The sequence below is a fragment of the Rhinichthys klamathensis genome, unplaced genomic scaffold (genome assembly GCF_029890125.1).
Source record: "Rhinichthys klamathensis goyatoka isolate OS25496 unplaced genomic scaffold, OSU_Roscu_1.1 h1tg000064l_1, whole genome shotgun sequence".
In the NCBI taxonomy this organism is placed as follows: domain Eukaryota; kingdom Metazoa; phylum Chordata; class Actinopteri; order Cypriniformes; family Leuciscidae; genus Rhinichthys; species Rhinichthys klamathensis.
The window spans coordinates 2765639-2785092 of NW_026606607.1; the positions used below are offsets into that span (position 1 = coordinate 2765639).

The 19454-nt window shown below is 43.4% G+C and overlaps 2 protein-coding genes across 2 annotated transcripts in view; both read right to left on the reverse strand.

Moving 5' to 3' along the window:
- Nucleotides 1-19454, reverse strand: part of LOC130084389 (ribonuclease inhibitor-like) — a 130499-nt gene that overhangs the window by 60821 nt on the left and 50224 nt on the right. The gene's annotated exons all lie outside the window — the stretch shown is intronic.
- On the reverse strand, nucleotides 3972-18279 carry LOC130084381 (all trans-polyprenyl-diphosphate synthase PDSS1-like). Its single transcript, XM_056249785.1, has 9 exons — nucleotides 18260-18279; nucleotides 12798-12924; nucleotides 12480-12610; nucleotides 12275-12386; nucleotides 6625-6660; nucleotides 5532-5643; nucleotides 5342-5451; nucleotides 5173-5253; nucleotides 3972-4163 (listed from the first exon to the last, which is right to left on the reverse strand). The coding sequence occupies exons 1-9, from the start codon at nucleotides 18277-18279 to the stop codon at nucleotides 3972-3974; spliced, it is 921 nt and encodes a 306-aa protein (XP_056105760.1).

The following is a 19454-nucleotide window of genomic DNA, read 5'->3' on the forward strand; positions in this document are numbered from 1 at the left end:
AAACAAAACAAAACAAACATTTATCTGCTGAAGCTCGTCAGGCCAAACGTGAATCGGATCGACTTAGGACGAAAACACGGATCAACATCGGCAGAGCGTTTGAATTATGGAGAGACCTCCGCTATTTTTATTGTGATAAATTACAAGTTTTCAGATATGCTGAAATAATGGTAAACTGTAATGAAATAGCAAGGTAAACTACAACATATATGAGACATGAAATGAATACAAAAGACAGTTCCAGGCAGTGTTGGGGTAGTTACTCAAAAAAGGTAATTAGTTACTAGTTACTAGTTACTTCTGTAAATTGTAATGAGATTACTTTACTAGTTACTGCGTTTGAAAAGTAACTTCACTACTTATTACTTTACTTTCCTGTTTCTTAATTTATGGACAAATATCATAGCCCTATCATCACTTAGCCTGTCTACATAGTGTTTATTGTATAAATATATACAAAATAGCATGTAAAACCATATGAAAGAACAATATCCCTGTCTGCACAAGGAAATATATCTCACTGTAAAATCCACAAACAACAGGATAAAGGAGGCTATGGTGCGGTCATTTTAAAATGGGGTCAACACACAAGTTTTAAAACACAGGCTTTGGGAAACATGAGAATAAACTCTTCTCCTGAGAACAAAACAAGCTTTTTATTCGACTCATGGCAATAAAAATAAAAAATGAAGTGGTCAATGAAAAATAATAAAATAAAGGTCACTTTTACATTTTTAATCTTAATTTAAAATGCATTTTTCTTGGCGATTCAATAGTCGGCAGGGGAAGCATTCCTCTACAATGAACCCTGCAACAAGCCTGTTCATTTTGTTTTGTGTTACCTGCTGTGCTCCAAGACTTGAGAAGAGTTTTTGTAACAGCGCGCGCGGCGCCGAATCCGAGGATGAACGACTTCAAGAATTAAGCCGAATCTGCCCGAGCATGTAGCCTACGTCTCACCGTGACCGCACCGGCACACAGTTTGCGTGTCTAAATCAGTTGCTTATGTTTACAAAATGAGCCTACAATAGCATAATAAGCATTTTTAATAGAAAGATCCATGTTTTATAAAATGTCCACGAAACTTAATGAAATGTTTAGTGAAATTAGAAACTATTTAAGAGATCGTTGATTTAGTTCTATAGTCTACATACATGTTTTTATATCCACATTTTGTTCTAATGTCACAAGTAATAATCTCAGGGTTTACTGGATTTTACGTACACGATTCTTTTTGTAGTGTTATTGGTGGTGATGTAGCCTACTAAAATAAACATCGTCACGTGTGGACCTTTCTTCTTCTCACCGTTGATTCCTGATGGTTAAGAGGACAATTACTCGAGTCGCCCCGTCGTTTCACAGAATAGTACAATGGCGAGCGCGTCGAGTATAAACGCCTCGTCCGTTTGGGGAGGTGCGCGTGCAGTCAGCGGAGACTCGCGCTGCAGAGACCCCCTGTCTCCGTCTCCGTCTCCATTTCCCTCTCTCCTTCGCACCGGCAGCTATGTCACTCAAATCGATCTCTATGGCAACGGTGCGCACGCACCACTAGACAGAACTTTACACACAAGCAAACACGGCTTGGGTAACGCAGGAAAGCGCGTTCCTATAGTATAGTAAAGTAGTGTAGTTACCGATATTTTTAGTGTAATGCGTTACTTTACTTCGTTACCCAAAAAAGTAATATCGTTACTGTAATCCGTTACTTTGTAACTCGTTACCCCCAACACTGGTTCCAGGATAACAAAAAGTAGGTGCTTTAGGATGTAACTTTTATTTTATGTACTAGATCTACTGTCTAACGTCACTCATCCCACTACTACCATATTGTTTATAATACACATTTCCAGACACGTTCAGTACAGTAATGTTACATCCTACGATCTTACTGTTACACTGAAATTGTTCAGTCTAGTCACTAACCGTTTTCGTTATCATATTATACATTCACCTATGTTGACATTGCTGATTGTGAAAGATACACGAATAGTTAGTGAAATGCCTTAACACCACAAATGTAACGTTATCATGGTACGAGCATGGAGCATTAGTTCAACGTCAAGCTGATAAAAGTAACCTATTATTGTAACGTTGCAGTGGGAGTTTACATGAGTTTCCAGCATGTTGTGTGACGCTTTCTCCGGTGTGTTGAAAGTCTCAGTGTGGCCGGTACCATGCGTGCTCGCTCTTGTGTTCGAGCACGCGCAAGAGCACGAGCGCTCTTGTAATAATTGGTTGCAATCTGAAACATCACCGATAGAGGCCGCTAAAAAATGCATATAGCACCTTTACATAAATCACACACAGTAAACAAAACCTTAACAAAAAAACGTTGCAATTTAGACGCGCAAACTGGGTGCCAGTGCGGTGAGACGTAGTAGCCTACATGCTCGGACAGATTCAGCTTTAAGTCGTTCATCCTCGGATGCGGCGTCGCACGCGCTGTTACAAAAATAGCCGTGCACACAGCCAAGCGAAATGGGGTCTTGCGCACCCAACGCACCATTTTTGCTGGGCACACCTTCGTGCTCGTGCGGACGCGTCGAGGATAAACAAGGCTTTACTCCGTGTCAGCTCTGATCGGTAAAGGGGCACAGACCTCTCCTGAATCATCTCCAGCAGAAGCAGCCTCCGAAGCACCACTAACTCCGCCTCCGTTTCCCTCGTAAGCTGATATTAGTATTTAAACATTCTCTATGATAAAAAATGTTTGAAAAAAAAAAAATTAATAGCACGGTTTTGGCGATTAATGAGTTCTAATGACAGTGTTCAACTATAACCATCGGTTTCACGGTTATATAATAACCGTCACAACCCTACCTGTGATTGGCTACAATATTCAGCGCTGCAAAAACACGTTGTATAGAAACCTTTGTGATAGAAACCAAGAGCTCACACACAAATACTCGCAGGACTGTTTGAAAGCAATTTTAAAAACCCATCGGATCTACACAAATCACACAAATGACCTATTCGGTGGCAAGGTGACAAGTTTGCATCCCTGATTCTGAATATGACAGTAAAAATGACAGCATTACAGTAATGATCTCAAGGAGAATAACAATAAACGCTAAAGTAAAACATCTGTTAGAGTTAATGAGACTTTTGGGGGGAAAATGTCATACAAAAAAAATGTCACATTATAAAAATATCATAAAATTCTTACAGGTTTGATATACTGCCTTTTTTCTTGTAATATTGGGATGAAATGTATGGAAGCTTGTTTCCGCCTTGGAATAAAAATTTTAAATGTCATTGCGACTTTTTCTCTCAAAATTGTGAGATATAAAGTTGCAATTGCGAGTTATGAAGTCAGAATTGCATGATATAAAGTGTTTTTCTCTCAGAATTGTCAGTTTATATCTCACGATTCTGACTTTCTAACTCAAAACTCTTTATTACTTTATATCGCACAATTGTAAGAAAAAAAGTCAGAATTGTGATTTAAAAAGTTGCAATTGTCTTTTCTAAAATTTGATTCCGTGGCGGAAACAAGCTTCCATAGAAATGTGACCTGGGGCCAGTTGCATAAACAGCCATTAACTGTGTCTTAAGAACTAGTATGACCAACTAGGAGTTAGTTAGGGGTAATCGAGTCTTACTTTTTGGTATCAAATTAGACAAATCTACGTTTTATGTAAGAGACTTGTATGAACAGTCTAAGAAAAAAAAAAATGGATAGTGTAATGGATACTTACAAAAAAATTGTAAGACTAGTCTTAGTGTTTTATGAAAGCAGCCCCAGGACATGTTTTCATGAGATTCACCTGTCTGTAGACAACACAAATCCTCCTCACCTTCAGGACATATTGCCAGGCTCGATCCACATCTCCATCAGAGCTGAAGCGCCTCATTATCATTGCATGTAGCTCAGGAAACTAAACAGTGATAAAAGAGTGAAACTGGTTGGAGATCTTTAGAAAATCCAAACTGTTTTACAATTACGTTTCTGTAATAAACCAAGTCAACCATTAGACCTGAGTCCCCTCTCTGCACTTTAGGGAAGTGACATCATGTTGTGAGAGCACAGATGCGTTCAGCTGTCGTACCTGTTGGCAAGCAAACAGAACGGGCCCGGTGGCCAGACCCAGTTTGAGATCGGCAGCTGACGGCTTCCCCAGGCGGTTTGCGCAGGACGTGAAGTCCAGAACGTCTTCCACAAGCTGAAAAAAACTTCTATTTTACCTGACTTTAAACATAATAATTCAAGATAAAACCAATGTGACCTGTAATGAATCATTTGTAATGAAAGAATTCAACTATAACAGCACAGATTTATTAAAATATGCGGCCACAACCTAAAAGTAACAGAACTGCAATCTATCAGACTAGATGTTTGAGCGAGCAATGACAGGGTGAAGTGAGACTTAGATGCCTCTATTTCTAGTGTTGCTAGTGAAAGAAATGACACACTGCAGCTTTAACTGGAAGAACCAGACGATTTTTTTTAGCCGAAACAGCAATTTTCAGTTTCTCGATTTTTCTAATTCTGTCAATTTTATCACGAAATTCAAACAAAAATTTGTATTTCAGCGATAGCTCCAGAGCTTAAAAAATAACTCTAGAGAGCGGCATTTTCTTAATGCATGCATGCACTGCATTACATATTAAATATATATTTACTTAACCTGTTGTCTTCATTATTTTAATATATGTTTGAATAAATCTGTCATGAAAAGAAATTACAATCATTTAAATGTTTATATTTCACCAGCAAATTTGAGTAGAAACAATTTATTGAATTTAAAATTTGATATAAAAACCGCCTTATGTACAATTTAAATGTCTGTACAACTCAGTTTTATTATTAATAAAATCTTCGGTTTACGGGCCATTTTTTAAAAAAAATTGCCAAGTGCATCGTGAATTTTCAGTTTTGGCCCAGAATTTTCATTCTGGTGCATCACTAACCAGAAGATACTTCTACTGCTGAAGTTTCTGTTATAATTAATAATTAACTACAATTACTTCCTGCATTTGTAACTGCAACAAAAGAACCATTGTTAACTTGGTGATCACAGACCACTGCATTACAAATAACATGCAAACAACGACAGATTCGATTTACATTGTGTAGATTAAATGCTTTATAAATGCTATTATAGCAAGTGTGAATAGTGATAGACTAGATGCTATTTGAACCAAGTGAAAACATATAAATGAAAAAATTACCTGGAATGCAATGCCAACGTTTCGTCCATATTGATAGGCTATCTCATGCACCTCAGGATCAGAATTCACCAAAATTGACACCTAAAATTCAAAAGAAACAATGCTGGTGTTCAACTTCTCTTTCAGCTCTGAACTTCATCTTATTATTGTTAAAAGGGAACGTACATACTGCCTTACAACTGTTTGCAATGAGACTTGCAGTCTTCTTGAAGGTTTTCTCAAGGTAGTGCTTGAATCTCTCGTTTTCATTCTCTTTAGACCCTAGCTGCATGAATTCACCTGGAATTGATCAATGAAAAATATAAATAGCAGGTCCACTGTATAAAACAAGTCTCATGCATAAATCTGTAGAGGCTTACCTCGTACGAGGTCTTCTATAACTTGTGACAGCACAGAAACTACTGTATTGTTCCCAATACGAGCTAATGCCATGGAGGCCGCAGACAGAATGAAATCTCCAGCCAGGATAGCCTAACAATTACAGATACAAATATTATTATTTTAATTTCATAACAACATTATTCAATTCTCTATAGAAGCTTGTTTCTGCCAAGAAATGTACAAAATAAAGGTAAGTGCAACTTTTTTGACAATTCTGAACTTTTTCTCTCTCAACTGCGAGTTTATATCTCACAATTATGAGGGGAGGGGAGGGGGGGGGGGGGGGGGGGGGCAACTGTGAGATATAAACACACCTGCAAGAAAAAAGTCAGAATTGTGTTTTCATATCTCGCAATGCTCGCTTTTCTACAAATTGAGAGATTTCAACTTGCAATTGCAAAAAATAAAATCAGAATGCCTCTCAGAATTGCGACTGTATTTCTAAGAATTGTGAGAAACTCGCAATTGCGAGTTATAAAGTCCGAATTGCGAGATATAAACTTGCAATTTAAAAAAAAAAAAAAAAAAAGAGTCAGAATTGCGAGATATAAACTCACAATTGCAAGAAGGAATGTCAGAATCGTGAGATAAAAAGTCGCAATTACGTTTAGTTTTTTTATTTATTGCCTGATGGAAACAAGCTTCCATATTCTCAAATGATTTTCCTTCAGATTTCAAATTAGACATCAACACAGAACCAAAATGTGCGACCAACAGTTGAAAACCACCGATCTGCCCATCACAGAAATCTGCCAATCACAGAAATGCGACTGTTTCTCTCAGAATCGTAAGATTAACTCACATTGCGAGTTATACAAAGTAATAAAAGCTCAAACAAGCATTTTAGTCTGGGACTAGGCTTAAACCATGTTTGTGAAAACAGGTGTTAAACTTTCAATCTTGAAGAAAAAAAAATTCGCTTTCGCAAATAGGTTTTTAAAAAAAATTAGTATTATTGCCTGGCGGAAACAAGATTCCATAGTTGTCAACTGATTTTCCTTCAGATTTCAAATTAGACACCAACAAAGTACCAAAATGTGCGATCAACAGCAGAAAATCACAGTTACTCACTTTTTTCTCCCCCCACAATTTATTAATGGTGTTTCCCTTTCAAGGCGGTCACTTCGACATTTACGTCGATGACGTAGTATGGGAACTCCTCCCCTTCTTCACTTCTGCTGAAATCTTATGGGCTAACGCCAGCTGGAGACAGCTGGCCAATTGACGCAAAATATGCAAATACTGACACGCCTGCTGGCAGTATAAATTGCATACGCACGTCAATTGCATCAGAATCCTTTTCTTCACGCTCAAATCGACGTGTGCTTCGAATTGGAAAATACTCTACAAGAACTCGCCATCGTCGAAGGTGCATCTAAAGATACCTCACTGTCTTTGGCATCCGATGGCATCCATCTGCAACTTGTGCTCGGGGCCTATTGTGGCGCCCGACACCCACTTGTTCTGCGTCGCCTGCATGGGCCTGGCCCACGCCGAGACGGCCCTGTCGGACGACCTCGTGTGCGCCCACTGCGCGGACATGCCAGTGCGCGCCCTTAAGGCCAGGAGAGAAACGGCTCGAGCAGCTGCAGGGATTGGGCCCACTGCCGCCAGCGAGCCGCTGGTGGGCCCACCCACCCCCAGAGAAAGGGAGCTCGACGCCGTCAGCTTCTCGGACGCTAGCTTCCGCCCCCCCCGCGACGTCGCGGATTTCATCTCCTTTGGAGCTAGCGAGGAAGAGGACGCCATGTCCCTCTCAGCGTCGGAGAAGGACTGGGGATCCCAGCAGGCCGCACCTCCCGAGCAAGGGAGCCCTGACCTCCAGGAGGAGCTCTTTAGGGTCCTTACTAAGGCCGTCGCAGAGTTGGACCTTTCGTGGGACGCACCGGATGAGCCAGCTAAGAGCAAGTTGGATACGTGGTTCCTTCAGTCGAGCCGCCGTCAGGCCGCGTCGAAGAGGGGAACTCCGTTTTTCCCGGACGTCCACGAACACGTGGTTAAGTCGTGGGCTGCGCCCCAGTCGGCGCGCACCCACTCTGCCACTCAGTCCTTGTTCGCACATGTAGACGAGGCTGTAGCCCACGGTTACGTGCGCATGCCGCCCGTCGAGGAGACCGTCGCCACTCACCTGTGCCCATCGACGTCTGCACTGGGCGCGGACCGCAGCCTGCCGTCCAAGCCCTGCAGGTTCACGGCCCACCAAGCGGATAAGGCGTACGGAGCGGCAGGAGAGGCAGTATCAGCTCTCCACGCCATGGCTATTCTACAGGTGTTCCAGGCGAAGTTGCTTAAGTCCCTGGATGGCGTCGCCTCTGTTGACGCTGACGTCATGCGGGATCTCCGCTCAGCTACGGACCTTGCGCTGATGGCCACCAAACGCTCAGCGCAAGCCATCGGTCGCTCCATGGGTTTTCTGGTCGTCCTCCACAGATACCGACCGGAAAACCTTGCTTAATGCTCCCATCACCCCAGCCGGTCTCTTTGGGAACGCGGTGGAGGCTGTCACGGAGCGTTTCTCGGAGACCCAGAAACGCGCTAAAGCCATGAGCCACGTGATCCCGCGTCGAGCGCCCCCGGCTCGTCAGCGTTCGTCATCGGCTACCCGGAGCCAGCCCCAGAGCTCCGTGAGACAATCGGCGGCGCCTCGCACCGAGCCGGATGCTCGCGCTTCCCGGGGCAGACAGTGGCCGGGACCCGGGAGAAAGAGCCAGGGCCAGAGAAGGAGTCCACGCCGAGGGAAGGTCAGCGCGCCCCCCTCCGCGTCAAAGCCTTCTTCCTGACGGAGCGGCCAAGAGGAAGAAAGAGCACGAAGGAGGACCGGCCTCCAAGCGCCGTGTTCTTATGCATCGTGTCCCTCATGTTCAGTTGAGCGACGATCGCATATGTGTGAATGTTGTTTGTTCCAAAAAATTAATAAAAGCATGTATCCCTTCACAAAAAGAGCTTTTTCTTCCTCTTACACCTCACATTGTGTCACCCGCCCTTTCACGAGACAGCGCAGGGTCACACTCGATGACTATAATGGCATCTCATGGGCACGAGATCGCCAGCACTACACTCAGCCCACTGCGAGCCGCACTCCCACCAGGGCTATCAGCCTCGCGGGAGTGCGGCTCCAGTCTAAACACTACACTGGGGGCGGCTATGACCGCAGTTCGAGCACGCACTCTGAGTCATTTTCTGGGTGCGTGGGAATCAATTCCGGGCATTTCACCGTGGGTGTTGGGCTTAATTCGACACGGGTATTCGCTTCAGTTCAGACGCAGACCACCCCGTTTCAACGGCGTGATCCCGTCATTAACTTTGCCCCAAAACGTTCCCGTTCTGAAACAGGAAGTTCTCAGTCTGCTCGAGAAAGGAGCGATAGAACCGGTTCCCCCGAACGAGAGGGAGAGCGGTTTCTACAGCCGCTACTTTGTGGTACCCAAGAGAGGGGGGGGGTCTCCGTCCGATCCTGGACCTGAGACCCATAAACCGAGCACTTCACAAGCGCGCGTTCAAAATGACAACGTTGAAGCAGATTCTGGCGCAAGTTCGTCCCGGGGATTGGTTCGCTTCAGTGGATTTAAAGGACGCGTACTTTCATATCCAGATATCAGCGCGCCACAGGCGCTTTCTGAGGTTTGCGTTCGAGGGCACAGCTTATCAGTACTCAGTACTCCCGTTCGGATTGGCTCTCGCCCCCCGCACCTTTTCGAAGTGTGTGGACGCGGCGCTTTCTCCCCTCAGGTCGAGCGGAATGCGCATCCTAAATTATCTGGACGATTGGTTGATTCTAGCCCACTCGCGAGAGGTGCTAATCGGTCATGTGGAAATACTACTTCGTCACCTGGACTCGCTGGGGCTGCGTGTAAACGAACAGAAAAGCGTGTTCACACCGAGTCAGACCACAACATTTCTGGGAGTGTGCTTGAACTCAATAACGATGCGAGCCCATCTCTCTCAAGAGCGCATAAAGTCTCTGACATTGTCTCTGGACCGTTTCAGACCGGGCAGGTCTGTGCCACTAAAGGAATTTCAGAGGCTGTTAGGTCTGTTGGCGGCAGCCTCCCCAGTGTGTCATCTGGGGCTGTTGCATATGCGCCCTCTTCAAATCTGGTTGAAGCTCCGAGTCCCTCAGGGGGCGTGGTCGTCCGGACTCAGGCGCATCACGGTCACCGGCAGCTGCATTCGCACTTTGGTACAGTGGAAAAACCCAGCGTTATTCAGTTCAGGGGTTCCGATGGGGACCGTGGCGCATCGCACCGCAGTCTTGACGGATGCATCAACCTCAGGCTGGGGAGCAGTGTGCATGGGCGCGACTGCCTCAGGCTTATGGACGGAGTCGCAGCGAAAGTGGCATATAAACCGCTTGGAATTGATGGCGGTATCCTTAGCCCTCAAAGCCTTCCGGTCACAGTTAGAGCGTCAGCATGTACTGATTCGGACCGACAACACGTCGGTGGTCTCATACATAAATCGCCAGGGAGGCGTGCGCTCCAGACTCCTATTCGAGCAGGCGGCGAGTCTCCTGCTGTGGGCAGACCGGCACCTTCTATCCGTAAGAGCAGCGCATATTCCCGGTGTTTTGAATCGCGGAGCGGATATGCTCTCGAGGAATGGGATTCCTCAAGAAGAGTGGAGGTTTCACCCGGGATCGGTGCAGATGATCTGGGATCGGTTCGGGAGGGCGGAAGTCGATCTGTTCGCCTCGAGCGAGAACACGCACTGCCAGGCGTTCTTCTCGCTGTCTCGTTCCCCCTTGGGACGGACGAACGACGCCTTGACTTCGCGCTGGCCGAGAGCCAGACTTTACGCCTTTCCTCCGGTGAAGATTCTGCCTACAGTGTTATGCAAAATCAGGGAGGAGAAAGCGTCTGTGATTCTCGTAGCCCCGAACTGGCCGAATCAGCCCTGGTTCGCGGACATGATGGAATTACTAGTGGGCTCCCCGTGGGAAATTCCGCTCAGGAGAGACCTGTTATCGCAGGCGAACGGCACGGTATGGCACCCCAACCCCGGGCTGTGGAACCTTCATGTATGGCCGCTGCGGGGACTCTGAATGAGCGGGACGCTCTGCACTCTCGAGCGATGAGCACTGTCGCTGAGGCGCGCGGCCCATCCACTAGGCGTTTATACAAATTGAAATGGGAAGTTTTCTCTAAATGGTGCCAGGATATCAGTATTGACCCGGGTAATTGCACCGTGTCGGATATTCTACGCTTCCTTCAGCACAGGATGGATAATGGGAGTTTACCGTCCACTCTGAAGGTGTATGTGGCTGCTATTTCTGCGTTTCACCCCCCGATCGAAGGACAGTCGATCGGTAAACATGCGTTGGTGATCAGTTTTCTCAGGGGAGCTAGGAGATTATGTCCGTCACGGCCGCCTTCTGTGCCGCCGTGGGATTTAGCCCTAGTGTTGAGGGCTCTGTCTCTTCCACCGTTTGAGCCATTGGCTTCGATTGCGATCAAGGAGCTTGCCCTAAAAACTGCTTTGCTTCTCGCTCTTGCTTCAGCGAAACATGTGGGGGACCTACAAGCGTTCTCGGTTCACGAGGACTGCATTCGTTTTGGACCGGGAGATTGTAATGTCACTCTTCGGCCAAGACAGGGTTACGTTCCGAAGTCACTCAGTACTCCGTTCAAAGCGCAGGTTGTTTTACTGCCGGCGTTGTCTTCTGAGTTGTCAGTCTCGCGTGATACTGATGCTCAGAGCGCTGTTTGCCCAGTCAGGGCTTTACGGAAGTATATGACTCGCTCAGCCGCTTTTCGTCAATCGGATCAGCTATTTGTATGCTTTGGCGGTTGCAACAAGGGACGTGGAGTTTCGAAACAGAGGCTTGCTCACTGGATTGTGGATGCTATTGCCTTGGCTTATGATTGCCAGGGGGTGGTCTGTCCCCTCAACATTAAGGCTCATTCGACGAGGGCGATCGCCTCTTCGTGGGCCTGGTCCAGAGGTATGTCTATAAGGGACTTGTGTCTTGCTGCTGGCTGGTCTTCTCAGAATACGTTCGCCAGATTTTATAAGTTGGATGTACCTTCTGTTGCGTCTCAAGTGCTTTCGGTGAGCTGAGCCTTCAGGTTGTGCATGAATGCTTGATTTATGTATTGTGCTTATGCAACTGTCGCCGCTTGCTGCTGACTTGTATTATACTTGCTATTACTCTGTGTTGTTCTGCCCCGAATGATTCAGTGCAAGACTTCCCTCTATTCATTTGCTTGGGATATGCAAATTTTGATGAGGTTTAGAAAGCGCGCTATTGGCTCGCTTTGCCCTATCAGGAGCTCGTATTTCTAGTAGCACAGCTATTGGATGAGGGTTCTGTCATTCTCGAGTGGGTGGGTTCACTGCTCCACGGCGGGATTTGACACAGTTCCCATACTACGTCATCGACGTAAATGTCGAAGTGACCGCCTTGAAAGGGAAAGTCTCCGGTTACTTTCGTAACCTCGGTTCCCTGAAAGGCAGGGAACGAGACATTTACGTCGAACGCCGTGTCGCTTGTTCATTCGAGCGTTCAGTCGTATTCTGATGCAATTGACGTGCGTATGCAATTTATACTGCCAGCAGGCGTGTCAGTATTTGCATATTTTGCGTCAATTGGCCAGCTGTCTCCAGCTGGCGTTAGCCCATAAGATTTCAGCAGAAGTGAAGAAGGGGAGGAGTTCCCATACTACGTCATCGACGTAAATGTCTCGTTCCCTGCCTTTCAGGGAACCGAGGTTACGAAAGTAACCGGAGACGTTTTCCCACGTCTTGTGTCATCGATAACGTCATCGTGCACCAGGCTGGCAGTGTGGATCATCTCAGAGATCATAGCGATAGAGCGCTGCGCCGGCAGGAAAATCCTGAGGACATCAGATGTGCCTTATTAACACTGACTGATGCATCACATTAAAAACACACACACACACACACACAGCACTGAAGTGCTTTCTCACCCCTCTTTATTGCTGTGGACGTTACAAGCTCGAGCCATCAAGATCACAATCATCGGTCGAAAGGCTTTCCCCTTCCCATCAAAGTAATAATCACAGAGTGCTTTGAGCTCTGCTTTAGAGACGAGCAGCTGCTGAACACACGTTTAACAAGGTCAGTTTGAGAGCATAGAAGAGCATAAAACATCTCAGAGAAGTGGTGGAAAATGTTTGGGCATTACTAATTACTAAATATAACACTTCATAAAACAACAGTGGACAAGAAAAACAATGTTTAGTGGTAAACGCTATGTAGAACTATATGCAGTATTCTTGCTGTACCTTTTTTATGTCTTCATATAAATCTTGCAAGTCCTTTTGTGCAAGTGAGAAAGGATCTTTTAACTTTGCATCACTGTGTATACTGCAACAGACCCGTGGAGTTGAGAACAGACATCTAGAGCTGTGCCTGAAACACAAACATGGAAAAAAGATTCAATAAACACAATAAAAAAAATATATTTTTCTAGTTATTAACAACAAAAAAAACAATGTGCATGTATGAATGAATCTATAAATAAGGGAGAGCAGGGCTAGTTGACAAATTGACACTTAGGTTTGGTTTATTTTTGAAAGTCAATATATTTATTAGGGCTGTCAAATGATTAATCATGATTGATCACATCCAAAATAAAAGTTTTTTTTACATAATATATGTGGGTGCACTGTGTATAATTATTTTGTATATATATAAATACACACCCATGCATGTATATTTAAGAAAAAAATATTATTTATATATAAAATATTTATATATAATATAAATGATATATAAATCTATATACAGTATATACATGAAAATATTTCTTAAATATATACAAGCATGTGTGTGTATTTATATATACAAAATAATTATACACAGTGCACCCACATATATTATGTAAAAAAAACTTTTATTTTGGATGTGATTAATCACGATTAATCATTTGACAGCCCTAATATTTATGTATTTTAAATGTACAATTAAAATGATGTAATGTACTTAAAATCACATATTAATATTATACATTTGTAATATTAAAGGCTGTTTAAAGGCTTTGCAACTTTGAATGGGGTCGTATAAACACATTTTACCAAATCACCCATTTAAATATATTTGTATTAGTGCTGGGCAACGATTAATCGTGAATAATCGTATCCAAAATTAAAGTTTGTGTTTACATAATATATGGGTGTACTGTGTGTAATTATTTTGTATATATATATAAATACACACACATGCATGTATATATTTTTGAAAAATGTATTATTTATATATAAAATATTTATAATATAAATTATGTATAAACATATGTATATACGTGCAAGTATTTCTTACATATATACATGCATGCATACCTGCACACAGCACACACATATATTATGTAAACACAAACTTTTATCTTGGATGCCCAGCACATAATATATATGTAATGTTTATACCCATTTACACAACTGCAATTTTTTTTGGGGGGGAGAGAGATCATTTATATAATATGATAATATAATATGATAATATTATATATATGGAGAGATATACATAAAATTACTTCATATTATTATATAAATGATCTAATAACATTTTTCTACTTGAATATATATTTATAATAAATGAACATATTTCAGTAGAATGTAATTAATTTAATTACTCCAGTCTTCTGTCTTACATTATCCTTCAGAAAATAATTCATATGCTGATTTGCTGCTCAAGAAACATTTTGAATTACTATCAATATTGAAATGTTGTGCTGCTTAATTTTTGGGGGAAACATGATTATGAAACAAATCTTTTGTAAGATTTTAAATGCATTTACTGTAACAAACTATGTATATCTTTAAAGGTGACCTATAATTCAAAATTGAATTTACCTTGGTATAGTCAAATAACAAGAGTTCAGTGCATGGACATGACATAGAGTGAATCTCAAACTGGACTATTTTCGCGTTCTCATTTAATTCACGTTTATGAAAAACACCCCTGAAAAACGGTCGGTTCTCCACACAATACCGACTGCGACGCAATAGTCGGGATCATTAATATGTACGTCTCCAAATATTTGCATAATGCCAGCCCTCAATGCCAGGCGGAACTGCGCAGCCGAAGCATGGCAGTTGCTCAGTGTGGATGTACACATGAACACAAAAGTATTTTTTAGTTCCTTCATCTGAGCCTCTGAAGAAACAATGGGTTAATTTTATTTTCTCTGGAAATTTCCAAACATTTCACCGACTGTTTCCTCAACTTGGGCCAATACAGAGCTGGCCTCGGATCGAGCTACCAAGCAACACTTTCTGATGTGTTGTTCAAGTTCAGACAGGTAATATTTCTCTCAAAATCGTTCAATACTGTTTATGCATCAGTAAGTCAAGCCAGTGACTAAAATATCAGCTTCACATCGTTTCTTTTAGTAGGATGAAAATAATCGTATTTAAATTGTGAACAAATTATATACAGAAAGCGATCAAAGAACAATCTTTCCACACAGCGCGAATTTATCTGGACACTTGCCAAACTCGTTATGAAATCAATGACGCACGTTACTGCACAACGAAGCTCTTACTGTATTTACATCATCGTGTTTGCATTGGGGAAAGCTTTAGAGAGTGCAGAAACTGCTTTGCAATGATAAGATCTTCATTCTCGCGATCAACACACTGTCATCTGCTCAATGCTCATCACGGCAACATTTTATGTGATGGGAATATATCTAAATACTTTAAAAACATATCACGATTAGCTAATCTCGATAGCTGTTATAGTAAAAACGTATAATAGCAGTAGTAAAAGTATTCGGGAGAGAGTTTCACATGTAATGCGTTGCTATTTCATATGCAAGCATGTCAGCCAATCACAGCAGTGGCCGCGGTTACACTGAATCCCACAGCAGACACGCCCCTTCAAACAGAGTGTTCAAATCAGAGGCTAAAAGCAGGCTAGGAAAAATGGCATTTATTTCTAAATTATGATTATTTTTTATCTAAAAAACATACTAATCAGGGTTCTACGCTAAGGTTTTTCCCAAGGAGCACATGTGCTCCTAAATGAAAAAAAAGTATGCACAAAATGTAGCACAAAGAAATTTTGGAGCGCAGTGAAAAACAGTAACAAGTAATAACAAACTATTTAATATATATACACTACGTGTGTGCTCCTTCTCTTTGTGTTCAACTATAGTGTGAAACCGTCGATTTGATGCAGAAGTATAAATTCCACTTTACAATCACTTTAGTAAAACAGAACAAGGGGAACGTGTTGCTCTCAGGAGGAGGCTAGGAGCACATTGGCACACCTGTGCAGTGGACATCTGCATCTTTCCACTGCAGAGGCTCTTTCCACAACATGGAGGAGAAACTAGTTTAGAGTGTATTAGTATTTACTAGTATTAGTATCTACTGTAGATTTAGTCGACTAAAATCTTATTGTATTTCGTCGACTAAAACTAACACAATTATAGTGTTTATAGTGGACCCAGGCGCTCGCTGTAGTGAACCTGCGGGATTCTCTGGGACGCCGGAGATCCGCTTCAGTCACTGATGGAAACACATTCACCATCTGTCCTGCTTCGTCAGTAATTATGACATTAACCAGCTGGCCAAACTGGCACCGAAACAGACACTACGAGAACTCTTGCCAGACTACTCCTCCAGAACGTGGCTTGAATGAAACTTTACTACTTTAACTTGTCAAGCTCCAGTTTCAAAGTAGTTAGCTACACGTTACTATCAAAAAGAAGCTAGCTACATTTTTAACAATGTCATTATAACAAATAACTTTAAAAAGCATAATTGTTAAGTAGAATATTTGGGGTTTAAAACAACATAATGCAATGCTTATGATTTCAAAGAGTAGGGTTATTTCAGGTTGACTGGGACACTTTTCCCCAGTCATTTCAATGGCAAAAACTGACCCAAATCTTTTGATTTCGTAAACTCTCCGATACACACAATACTCAAATATAGCCTATATCTCAAAATGGCTGTCAAAGTGCAAAACTGCTACAAATGTAACATCAGTGCAAGAACAAAATGTATGCAACTTAAATGAAAGTAGTAGTCAGAAAAGCAGGCAAATCTCATAGCACATGCAGTGATGTAGCACACAGCGCAGAAGCGCTCGAGACGCCAGACACGCTCTGCTCGCGGGAACACGCCCCCGCACCGCCCCGCCCCCGCCCCGCCTGGGGCCTGATGACTAAAATATAATGGGTTTAGTTCAATTGTAATGCATTAATTTAGAATTTCTCTAAAATGTCCAAACCCATATACTCCCAGAGAAAACATCTATTAACCTGTTAAAATGAATGATTGTAAAGTTTGAACATGCAATACAGATACAGATTTAACTACTGTGACTTAAAAAAATATCTTAAAATTAAATAAAACCACTTTTCCTAAAGTAGAATAGTCTTCTTTTCAATGAATGTTCAAGTAACGAGCAGTGAATGCTATTATTTTTTTCTTTTGTTGCTTGATGACACAGACCGCATTAGGTTTATTACCCACTGTCACTTTAAGACATCGGATCATGTCCAATGACTTGCGGATCCAATTGCACTGATGCACATCCGACACACTCAAAACGGTTTAAGACATTACCAACATAGTTTACGTGAATACTCTCCAAAATGGACATTATGACATAATGTTGTGTGTATTAGTCCATTCAGACACGACAGAGAGCTCAGTTCAGTCCTCGCGCGCTGTGTGTGTGTGTGTGTGTGCATGGCTGCGCGCTTCGGGTCGGGTGTGTGCGCAGAAAACCGAACCAAATAGAGCTCTTTTTTTTGCGTCGTCACTCTTATTCAGATCTATGTGTCTGCTCTACTAATTCTCCCAGACATTTACATTTTTTAACGTTTGATGAGATGCAGCGCATGTCAACCCGTGTGCCGCTGTGTAGATCAGCACGTTACAGTACAAATATGCGCATCTACCACAAACGCAGGACACCAGTTCTTACTGGATGGATCGTCACTATCTAACATTTTTGTCTAGTTTTTATTTGTTGACGAAAATGTCAATAGATTTTCGTCATAGTTTTTGTCATTCAAAACTAGTTTTTATTTAGTTATCGTCTCGTTTTCGATTATGGTAGGTAGTTACTCGCACATTGTGCTCGTAAATCTTTTTTCCGGTTCGCACGTATCGATTTTTAGGGGCATATGCGAGCAAAATGGTCGCACTTTAGAGCCCTGATAACGTTATAAGGGTAACCCAGGAAACATTATAAAATAATAAAAAAAAACATTCTAGGGCACCTTTAACATAGACACCCTTGATGATTTGTCATGCTTTCTTAGCAAGGCATCAACATGTCAGTGGACCTGGTTTTGCTATAATCCTTGAGGTATTTTATTTCCTATGGGTTGATGGTAAAATAGCTTTTTACAGTTATAATTTTCTTTGTCCAAAATTAGCATCGCATTCGAGGGGCAGGCTTATCAGTACACAGTCCTACCATTCAGTCTATCCCTAGCACCCCGTAGGTTTTACGAAGTGCATTGACACAGCTTTCACCCCCCCTGAGACAACGGGGAGCGCGAGTGTTGAACTACCTTGACGATTGGCTGGTTATAGCCAAATCGGAGGCGCAGTTAATAACTCAGAGATCCTGGCTCCTCAGCCGTCTAGAATGCCTAGGTCTAAGGATCAATGCTTCCAAAAGCGCACTGTCTCCCAGCCGGACTACCGTATATATCTTTTCTGGGGACAGTCATAAATTCTATACCGATGAGAGCGTAGCTTACGCCAGAGCGCACGCTCACCATCCAGCGTGTAGCGGCATCGTTCAGAGCAGGCACTTGCGCGCCTCTCAAGAGATTTCAGGGGATGTTAGGCCTCATAGCCTCAGCATCATCAGTACTCCAGCTGGGTCTACTGTATATGCGTCCCCTCCAGCTCTGGTTAAAACCCTGTGTACCGGGCCGGCTCACACGTTGCGATCTGGCCACTTACACATCAAAGTGAACCACGGCTGTGTCAGAGCCCTGGTTCCTAGGAAAGCAGCCGGCTGGTATCAGTCCGGCATGAGTATATACATAAAAGGTCACCACGTCTTGGTCCGGATGGACAACATGTCAGTGGTTTCCTATATAAATCGCCATGGCCAACCACCTCTTTCTATGGGCTCAACTCAACCTGCGCTCGCTGAGAGCGGCGCACGTGCCAGGCATTCTGAACCAGGGTGCGGATATGCTATCCAGAGACAATGTCCCCCCGGGGGAATGGTCCCTTCACCCGCAAATGGTTCAGCTGATATGGAGCATCTTCAGCGAGGCAGAGGTCGACCTCTTCGCTTCAGAAGACAACGCTCATTGCCAAACATTTTTCTCCAAGGGCAGGGATGCGCTGCCCCAGGACTGGAAAAGCCACCCGCTGTATGCATTCCCTCCGGTCACGATGCTACCTCAGGTCATCGAACGGATCAGGGAGAACAAGTGTGCATGTGCTCTTGATAGCCCCTCTCTGTATGGCCCCTCAACGGGTATCCAGGAACCTCCCGGAAAGGGTGCTAAATACCATTACTGAAGCAAGAGCGCCTTCAAACACGCGTCTTTATGCTCTAAAATGGTCAGTGTTCTCTGGCTGGTGCACAGCACAGAGCCTGGACCCCTACTCATGCGGAGTGACAAGGGTATTTTCATTTCTACAAGAACTTTTGGACGTGGGTCGCACCCACTCCACTTTTAAAGTATATGTGACGGCTATTGCAGCACTTCACGCTCATGTGGCCGGGCAATCACTGGAAAGAAAGGCTTAGTCTTGCGCTGCCTCAAAGTGGCCAGAAGGCTTAACCCGCCTCGACCTCCCTCTGTATATCTGGGACCTCGCCACGGTCCTAGAGGCCATGAAAGGGGCCCCTTTCGAGCCGCTTCAGTCTGCTGACCTGAAGCCTCTTTAGCCCAAAACTGCTCTCTTGTTAGCACTGGCATCAGTCAAGTGAGTGGGTGATTTGCAAGC

Excerpts from the sequence above, each read along its gene's own strand:
- LOC130084381 (XM_056249785.1), bottom strand. The coding sequence starts at position 18,279 with ATGCCGCTACACGCTGGATG. Across the intron at positions 12,925-18,259 it reads ATGCCGCTACACGCTGGATG|GCACAGCTCTAGATGTCTGT; the intron begins GTGAGCGTGCGC and ends TTTGTGTTTCAG. Across the intron at positions 6,661-12,274 it reads GACGTGGGAAAACGTCTCCG|GGAAACACCATTAATAAATT; the intron begins GTTACTTTCGTA and ends CCGCCTTGAAAG.